General features: G+C 41.4%; 1 protein-coding gene across 16 annotated transcripts in view; it reads left to right on the top strand.

The window, feature by feature from the left end:
- The first annotated feature begins 4,312 nt into the window (after positions 1-4,312).
- Positions 4,313-10,437, top strand: part of LOC117936435 (calcium/calmodulin-dependent protein kinase type II subunit gamma) — a 39,896-nt gene continuing 33,771 nt past the window's right edge. For all 16 annotated transcript variants that reach the window (XM_034859442.1, XM_034859434.1, XM_034859432.1 and 13 more), the window contains exons 1-2: positions 4,313-4,554; positions 6,637-6,731. In XM_034859442.1, the coding sequence (XP_034715333.1) occupies positions 4,490-4,554; positions 6,637-6,731 (160 nt within the window). In that variant the 5' untranslated portion in view covers positions 4,313-4,489. The remainder of the gene's footprint in view (positions 4,555-6,636; positions 6,732-10,437) is intronic.

Raw genomic sequence — 10,437 nt, 5'->3', positions numbered from 1 at the left:
TTTATAGAACAAAACAAGATACATTTATAAGCATCAAAATCCTCATTAAACACATATACAGTAGCTGATTTGACTAAGAGTGATAACACAGCTTTCTTCAATTCCTTTTAAATGTTGTATTTGCTCTTAAATGAAAATTTGTTAAGACATGCCTTTTTAGGAGTCAGTTTTGCAAAGGTCTTGACATACTTATCTGACTACAGACATCTACAGTATCTACATTTACCTTCAGGATAACAAAACATTTTCTTATTAGTGGATTAGTTATTCAAAGCACCGATGCCGTTAATGGGGTCAAAGTTTCTGCTTTACAGTTTCACTTTCTGCAGTACAGGCTGCAGCTTTGCCTGTTGAACAGATGGTGGAAGCAAAGTCCTTCTTTGGGCTGTTTTACTGCCTCCATGTCCTATATGGTATGAGTTTATGGCAATATTTTTTTGGACCAAGGTTGTTTTGATATCTTTTTGGAAGCCTTCCAAAAATAAATTCTGTGTTATGTATATAACATTAAAAGTATAAAACGTACATTAAGTACAACAAGTACTTCCTTCTGTCAAGGTGTGCCTGGTGTTGCTTCCTGCTATCTGAAGCACAGCAAATTGAACAGATTTCGAAAACCGTTGACATAGACATACAAATGGAAGAAACACATAGATATACAGAATGTGTTAATAAAAGTTTATAGTTATTTATGTATGTGTTGTCTCCAGACTAAATAAATAATTGTTACCTAAAGTTGATTAAAAAGAAGAATGAAAAACGTCTTTTGGAAATTGATCTTAATACCTTAATGAAAAAAATTGAAAAAATACATTCTTTGAAGGACACCAGTTTTCTTCGTGAATGAATAATTTATTTTTAATTGGCAACTTTTGTTGCTCACGTTTGTACCTTGGGCTAAATCCTGTTTTCACAAATATTTTAGCTATCAGGAGTTGTTCCTCTTACCTCTTCATGTCCTTGTGCACGCCATAACATAAGTAGTTTCTGGTGTCATCCGCTTTTGTTCAGCTGAAGTGGAGAGCGCACTGCATTACTTTTCACTTCTACCAGTAATAATATTAACAATAATGAGGTGAAGATAGACAAAAATAAGAATGATGATACTACTGTCCAAGTTTAAAGGATGGCTTCAAGTTATTTCAAGTCTACCCACATGCCCGTGTCTACATTGGGGCAGTTTTTGCTTGCTGTAATCATTCATCCTGTTCAAAGATTCTAAAATTTGTCTGAAGTCAATTGAAGTTCTCTCTTTGTATTTCTCCCAACAGTGTTGCTGAGTGATATTAACACAAAATGTGAACTAGTGTAACGTTGTGTTTTTGTACAGAACGAGACAGACTATGGATTTAGTTCTCCATCACTTACATTGGAAGTGCACTAGGAAGGGACCTCTTAATGGCTGTATGAACCGGAATGCTTAGAGCAAGGAAAGAAAAAACTGTATCAATGTGTTGTATGTGCACCTGACATTTGTTTAAAGACAGACAATAATAATTTGCAAACATGTCCTTTAATTTTTTTCATTTTTATTTTTTCTGGCAAATATGAGATGTTATGATAAGGTTACTCTGAGTAAGAAACAATTTAAAAAAATTATTATAAGGAGACTCTACGCTTTAAATGGCTAAACTCTATAATCATCAAGAACAGAAGCTGAGCACATTTTTGCTGTGATGTTTAAAAAACACCATTATTTATTTATCCTGGCAAAGCTGACTGAGCACACTGGCATTTTATAAGCAACACCCTTTTTCACCCAGACAGCCACACATTCTGGCGCCTGTGTGCTGTCCAATCTGACCACAACCATCAACAACTGAGCAGCTGGAGGTCAGTAGCCCATTGCCCGGGTCATCACGACAGCCTCTACTGAAGAAGGAAGCAGCGTTGCTCATTCACTAACCCACCGGTCAGATTATTTCTCCATTCACTTCCCCCAAGTCAGATTTTTCTCCAAAGCAGCGTAGAACAGTCATGACTCAGCTCTTGGCCTCATCTACTCTCTCAGTTGTGATGATGTAACAGATGGCATATTCACCCTCATTAGTCACAACAAAGGAAAAGTCATGCCTAAATGTATCACAGCGTCCAAAGCTCTGATTTAACAATTAATCTATTCTGGACACAAACAGAGCTTCGGTTGGCCATTCGAGATTCTGCTACAAAGAGAAATGTGACATTTTGGCTCTGCAGATCATACCACAGGACTGTTTTAAGTCCAAGAAGGCATGAAATGTAAGCATAAATCCTGCATTGGAGTCTGGCTGCAAGCTTTAACTGGCCCAGTGTAAAAAGACAAGTCACATGAAGCTGGATAAATCTCATCTACTGCTGATTCTATTGGATGATACTAGATATTTCTCTACTGCTTGCAGCTAAATGAAGGAAGTGAAACATGCACGATGCAAGACGTCTCTATTAAATTTGGTGGATGGATGAGGGATTTGAAGAGTTTTATCTGTTTTACTACTTTTTATATTTGTATTGTTGACTGTTACCTTGTTATTGTTTTTGCTTTTTAGGGAGACAATTTTATGATCTGTCCAGGGACAACGGATGAAAAATAGCCTTTTGGCTAATTCTGGTGCATTTACAGCAATGTTAATTAATGTACACTGTCCCTGTCAAATAAATTAATAAACTAAAATAAAGCACACACTCACTCACATTTGCAAACGTGCTGAGTGTGTTTTTCACAGCAGGGTGGCATGGTAACGCCGAGTGATGTCAACCTACAGTGCATATAGCTGCCATCCTCATTTAACTTTTTCCACTGCATAATCAAGAGTGAAGTTGACATAAAGGGGCTAGACATCTTTTTCGTATCTCGGTGAAGTCAGAGTTAGCTGGTGGTCTTGAGTCATATGAGCAAGAACTGGAATCAAGGACACATTAGGTGCATAGTGGTAAATGAGGATGTCAATAGGTCTGACTGTAATAATATAATAATACGACAATATGGAAAATGGCACACAAACATTCTTTCTATCAAAGAGTGCTTATTTCAGCTGAAACCATGCTTCTTTATCTTCTCTCTGCCTCCCGTGCTCTCACTCCTCTTCCCTCCTCTGCTCCTCTGTCTCTCATCAAGCGGGCAAGGCGTAGTGTGTGGTTGGTGTGAGATAACAAAGGCTGAGGAGTTCACCATTATATAACTTCTGTGGAGGCTGAGGAGGTGGAGGAAGAGGAGGAAAGGCAGCAGGGTTAGCACGTAGGAAAAGGAGGGCAGGAGAGGGCTAGTAGCCTACGTTGCGGTGCTCATTTGTCTTCCACATAAAACACACACACACACACACACACACGCTGGCCTCCTTTCCCTGCTCTCTATCACAAATTCAGCAGGCTGCACTTGCAGATATGGCCTCATCATATTTGAACTTTTTCAGCTTTGTGTTCCCACACTGACAAAGATTTTCAAGTGAAATCACACAATTCTTTCTCTCTGACAGTGTCTATGTTTCTCTCCCACCTCTGAGCCGGAGTGCTGAGCAAGCAGCCAAACGCACACACACAATCACATACTGTACACACACAGGGCCTCTTACTCTCAAGCTCTATGGCTTCTTCCAGCCGCACCCACCTGTCCTCTGATGGCCTCCCCCTCATACCACATTAAACATTTAGTGAGACACTCTGGATCTGTGTGACACCATCTTTTTGCACCGCCAAGCCAACAGCCTTCATACTGTGGAAAAACATAGGTTCATAAAACTATTCCCTCTAACCATCCTTATCTCTCTCATGAACATGCACAAACCCAAACACAAAACCAGTGGTTCAGAAAGGCCTACTGTGTGGTGTACAAGACTTGCATTTATCTATATTGATCCCTGAAGTGTGTCTGCGTGCACTTATGTGCATGCACATAACTTATGCAATTTTATGTGTTTTTGTGTGTGTGTCATAGTTTGCCTTTCTGCTGCAGTGAGGTGTGACCCATGGTTGGGTGTATCCCAACCAGTGCAGTAAAATGCTGCTGTGATGTTCCCTGCAATATTTTGAAGATATGAGAAGAGACAGGGGCTGGATTTTTTATCAGCCAGTCATATGCACCATCGCTGATTGTTTACCTTTTAACAATTTGTCTCCTAATTTGATCTACTGTCCCCCAAATGCGTTGAGTTCAAACGAGGCAAAGAATGGTTTGCTGACACCATCTCTCCACATTTGCAGTGACTTCATTGAACAAGAGGCCTTTAAGTCTCATGCTGCACGATACTATTCTCGCGAGGATTTCTCCCTTTTACCACGCGCGCACACACACACACACACACACACACACACACACACACAATCATCATCATCACTCCTCCTCTCTCCAGCCCCTCCCTTTCCGCCTCTCCTCGCCTGTATCCTCTTCAGCCTTGCCTGCCTGTCAGAAAGGTACTCCAGTGTTGGAGGCTAGGCTATCCTCCTCCCGGACCCCGTACTAGAGCCAGCCACCGTCGTACCCCAAGGCTCGGGCTCCCCACTCACGGTTTCAACCATGGCAACCACCGCTACTTGCACCCGGTTTACCGACGAGTACCAGCTGTACGAGGAGCTCGGAAAGTAAGCAGCAGCCGTAACGTTACAGTGCATCGTATTTGTCTTGTCGTTTTGTCCCCCACCCCCGCAACCTCGCCTCACATTATTTCTGGTAAGCCAGCTAGCAAGCGATAGCTAGCTAAAATAGCTTACATACTAGTTATGTCAGTGCCTTTATTATGTCAGTTTATATTAACTGGAGGCTGTTATTTTCGTGGTGCAGTAAAGCTAAATATCGGCTAGCTAGCTTCTACCGCAGTAACGGAGAACAGCGCACTGCCAACAAGCTACCATGCTGATACTGATAAACTAGCCGAGTTAGCCCACTAGCGTTGCGTCTTTTAGTCGCTAATGGTGATGAATACACCGCATAGAGATTGGTGTAGTTAACAGCTGTTAGCCCTTCCGTGTTTCTGGTCTGCTGGAACCGTCAGCCGGGCCCCGAGAGACGCCGGAAACGTAGCCCTGTGACATTTCACCGGTCCACGGATCTGACAGCTCCGTGTTGGCTCTATAGACAAGGGGCTCTGGTTGCTAGCTAAGTAGGCCGACCACTTTTTTCCCCCGAGCAGCTGCAGATGATTTGTGTAACCGTGTTGAGTAACGTCAAGTACCCCTGGATCACTTAATGAGGAAGTTATTCGGTCCAGGCTGTTCTACGTTATGTTTGCACTGTAATGCCAATACGCTCCGCAGACCAGATGGCCCGATCATCATGTTATCAATAAACACATAGTCTTTGTGAGTCTTAAACGGAGGTAATCGTGAAGCACAGGCTGTTATAACTGCAATTTGGCGTTTACTATGGAAGAGGCAATGACGTGTTTTCTCCGTCTTTTGATGACGGCAAGAAAATCGGACAACCTCCCTGGTTTCATCATCAGTAGCAGCAGCATCTGTTGTTCTTGGCCGGCGAAGGCTTTTTTCCCCTGTTGTACCCAAACCAGCGGCAGCAGGGCGACAGTGTCCATATAAAGATACACCGGTCTTAATTTCCAGCTGCCATTTCCACTCTATTTCCACTCTCCTAATAATTGGCAGTAATCGATGGCACTGATTGCACAGCCACTGCACTGGCACACATACACACCTACACATCCTCTACTACTCCTGATTCTTCTGCAGACTGACCACTTTACCGTGGCTTATGTTTCTGCACCCGTTGGTTAATGTATTTTTCTCCGTCATAGGTTATTAAGGTCTATGCGCAGACTTGTACTTGTACTGTCACCTCTCATTTACTGGTAAATAATTAAAACTAGGAATGCAGTAGAATGTAACAACCCTCCATATATCATCTAGAATAGTACAAGGCAGCCTTCCTCTTTCAAGAAAACTGCGTAGGGCCAGATACTGCAGGTAGTACAGGCTGTGATATAGGCGCTATGAAAATCATGCATAATTACTTCTGTGATGCTCAAAATTAAACGATCACCATAGCAGCTAGCAGGTGAAAATATGGAACATCAATCTAGGTCACTCTTTAGAGTAGGAGTTGATCTATTGTGTGTTATCATAGACTGTATATTACACAGTCTATGTGTGTTATGCACTTCCTTTTCTGCTTGAACAGATTTGTAACTGAACGTTGTTACCCTGTGAATATACGAAATATTGCCCATTGTTGAGTGAGGTGCAATCCATTGTTTGTGCTGGCTGTTGCAAATTAAATTTCATTTTGGGTGGTAGGTTGCATTGCATTGCCTATCAAAGATTAGCCAAAGAACTTGGCCATTCATTTATGATCCAAGCCCTGAGCTGATATTGACACTAATGCTGAGAAGCTTTTTATAATGATGTGTGTGTGTGTGTGTGTGTGTGTGTGTGTGTGTGTGTGTGTGTGTGTGTGTGTGTGTGTGTGTGTGTGTGTGTGTGTGTGTGTGTGTGTGTGTGTGTGTGTGTGTGTGTGTGTGTGTGTGTGTGTGTGTGTGTGTGTGTGTGTGTGTGTGTGTGTGTGTGTGTGTGTGTGTGTGTGAGAGAATAACTACTGCCACATGAGTAGATGCAGTTCCAAATGTCACACTTGCACACTGTCGTACTTTCACACTGTAAAAGAGGGCATGCAAAATGGAACTGAGTTTTGGTTGTTTATGTCTTTCTTCTTAGGGGAGCTTTTTCAGTGGTGCGTAGGTGTGTAAAGAAGTCATCAGGACAGGAATATGCTGCAAAAATCATCAACACTAAGAAGCTTTCTGCAAGAGGTATGGTAACACCATGCACACTCACAGACTCTGATATCTGAATTTTTTCTGTGTTTCTTGATGTATGTGGTGTATATCTGTGGCTGAAACCCTAAGCTAAATGGTGTATACAGATTATTTTTTGTATATATATTTTCAGAGCCATCATTTCTGGCATACAGTAAAGTTTCTTTAAATTTTATTGAGAAACAGTCAATAGATGAAAAAAAAAAGAAGAAAAAAAGGAAAGACCTGTCCGTGGCTAATCTCGTGAACTACACACTTAACAAATGAAAGTACTTCATCCTATTGGTGCATTGCATCATTCAGATCCTTGATTTCAACTTTGTCTGCTATGGATAACCATAGATATGGAAGGGATAACTAATCTCTAGTGGTTCACGTCTCACTGTCTATATCGTCATATTGCCCAGCCTTATTGGAAGTATGCACATGAGTTCTATAATTCCAATGGCAGAGGAAATCTTTTATTCAATCATTGTCTGTGGGGAGTTCTTATCTGCAACCTCTTGATGGTTTAATAACCCTCTTTATAAACACTGTATTGAATAACTCTTAATCGCTCCTCTGTGGTATTATTAGACAACCGCTGTACAATAAATAGATCCAAATTTCTGAGACGCTCTTCATAAAAAGGGTACATAAAGGGGACTAATATTTAAAAAAATAATAATAAAATAAAGAACTGGCAGACACAAAATGGTTCTTGTCTGATATCTTGTTAATTATTGCTTGGGAGTATGTCATGTAGCTCCGCAGTCCACTCCTGAATTTTGGTTGTGCATGCCTGCAATAGATTTACACCCACGTGCACATTACTGGTGTGGCATGCTGTGTTGTAATGATGACGTGAGCTCATGTCATTGTGTCAGACCCTCCCCTGGCTTCAGACTGAGATACTTAATTGCTTTCTCCTCTTTGTATCTGACAAATTAGGCCGGCACTCCTTCCTGACATTTTCACACACCTGGCTTCCTTTGTTCTCCTTTTCTGCACTCTTATTACCTCCATGCCTATCTTTCTTTGCTAGCCTCTCTCACTCAATGCCTTTCTCTTGTCTTCCGCAAAGGGGGATTGGTTTGTATTGAGGCTAATCCACTTACGCTAAATGTATCTCATCAACCACTAAGACCCCACGGATTCCATAGGCGTCTCTCTGTTGGCCCTGTTGTTGTCTGTCTGATGGCATTTGTAGAGGCAGAGAGAGCGGGGAGTAACACTATTAGAGCATGTATGTATTGTGAGGCATCTGTGAGTGTGTTGTAATACCCTTATTGTTCTATCCCTGCAATCAAGGGTCCACATAGGGCAGCTCCTGGTATTAATGTCTCACCAAGGAAAAGTAAGGGCTCAGCAGAAAACTGTTGGCTCTTTGCAGAGGCAGGCAGTACAATGTAGGCCTGTGTATGTGTGGATGTTTGCCAGAGGAAAAGAAAGCTGGCCAGGAGAGGAGGAGGAGGAGATTTTTAACAATATAGTCCTGCAAGGAGATTGGTGACACTGAATGAGACGCAATAGGGTGAGCAAAGGAGGGAACGGGGTAATGTTGTGCTAAGAGAAGAATTGCGGTAGTCTGCCGGGCTTATGTAACACGCACCTACATGCATACAAAACACAACGTCCACACACACAGACAGCCAGTGCGTGAGCAGGCAGCTTGCCTGGTAGGATTTGGGTGTTTTTTTTTTAGCCTGATGGGGCGAGTGTGACCTCACGCGTGGCCTGGTGGGTAAGTCTCTCAAAGCTCTGGTAAACACTGCAGTAATCTGAGGAGGGGGGAGGGGTGGAAGGAAGGAAGGAAGGAAAGATAGAGAAAGGCAGGAAGGAAGTGAGGGAGGGAGGACGGGATGTCATGGATGGATGGATGGATGGATGGATGGATGTTTGCTGTTGTTGACTGTGGGATAGTCCAGTTGGGGGTGGATGTGAGGTGGAAGCAGGGTACGCAATATGTACAGGCACACAATAACATACACCTGAATCTCATCCCAGAAATTCAAGGGTCTCCTTAGCCATGGCTTGAGTTAATAAACAAACAAGTGTCATTCATTCAAACGACCCAAAGAACAAGGTGTGGCGCCAGACATTTCACACAAACAAACCAAAGCATTAAGTGAAAGAGGAAAATGAGGGTGCATGGGTAGCTCAGCTGATAGGGCGCACACCCGTATATAGAGGTGTACTCCTCGACGCCACGGGTTTGACTCCGACCTGGGGCCCTTTGCTGCATGTCATCCCCCCCCCTCCCCCTTTATGTCTTCATCTGTCCTATGTAGATAAAGGCTTTTTTTTTTAAAAAAAAAAAAAAAAAAAAAGAAGAGGAAAATGAGACTATAGGGGAAAAAGCTGCATTAGATATATAGTGGCTTCAGCATGGGTGTTCACACACCTTAATTCAAAGGCATAATTCAAAAGATTTAGGAAAATCCAACCATTTAAGCACACCAATTTTCTTTGCAAATAAAAAAATGTTCTCCCTTAAAATACAGGGGGCATAAGTATACACACCCCTATGTTAAAGTCCCATAGAAGCAAGCACATTTTTTAATTTTAAAGGCCAGTTATTTCATGGATCCAGGACACTATGCATCCTTATTAAATTAAAATAGCCCCATATCATCACATACCCTTCACCTTACCTAGAGATTGGCATAGTTTTATTTCAGTTAGGTTAATATCTGTTTTGATTTGCATTGAGAGATGATCTTATCTCTAGGTATGGTGAAGCGTATGTGATGACATGGGGCTGTTTTAATTCCAAAGGCCGAGGGAACTTTATCAGGATGCATAGTATCCTGGATCCATGAAGTAACTGCCCTTTTAACAATAAAAATGTACCTGCTTCTATGGGAATTTAACAGTGGGGTGTTTATACTTATGCCCTCTGTATTTTAAAGAAGAGTTTATTTTATCTATTTACATTATTCATTCACAAATAAACTTTGTGTCCTTTTTTAAAGGCTGAATATTCCTCATTGTTTTCAATAAAGGCATTGATCAATTTCCAAAAGATGTTTTTAATTCCTCTTTTTAATCAACTCTAGCATCGGTGTATAAACTTTCTCAAGCAACTGTAAATTATATAAAATGAAAGCACTAAAAATAACTTTTTAAAGCAAAACATCATAGATTTAAATCAAGAAATGGGGACTCCATTAGAAGTTCCAATCATATTAGTTTTAACATGACACTGCACAAAGGCTTGCAATGGTGTGGTGAAAGTTTCTTATATTATGTTGTTGATGCGTATAGTGACTGAGAAGTGGATGGCTGTTGCAACATGGTTTCGTGTTTGTGGGAGAGAGACTATCCACTTTAATGCACTACTCTAATACCTTTCCAATGTTATTTTGTGTCACATGCCTGCATATTTGTCCCAGTAAAATTATTTAAGTGATGTTACTATTATTATTCATGTATTCTATGTATATTATGTTCCCTGCTCAACCCAAAGTGTCTCTCTATTATTGATGGCAAACCTCCTAGAGTGTAGCCTGGTTCCAGACCTCTGAATCACAGCCCACATCTTCAATTGGTTCAGAGATTTGTACAGACCTGGTGTAGTGCTCATTTGTGGTTAGTTGCTAGTTTTAACTTTTAGTCCAGTGGTGCCCAGCCTGGGGGCTGGTCACGAGACAAATCTGATGGCTCGTGAGATTTTTAAATCTGAATAAAGAAAATGGTTTTCTCTGACTGTATCTGCTTA

The sequence above is a fragment of the Etheostoma cragini genome, chromosome 21, assembly GCF_013103735.1.
Source record: "Etheostoma cragini isolate CJK2018 chromosome 21, CSU_Ecrag_1.0, whole genome shotgun sequence".
Classification (NCBI taxonomy): domain Eukaryota; kingdom Metazoa; phylum Chordata; class Actinopteri; order Perciformes; family Percidae; genus Etheostoma; species Etheostoma cragini.
Note: the sequence above shows the minus strand (reverse complement) of the source record. Positions and strands in the feature narration are given on the sequence as shown.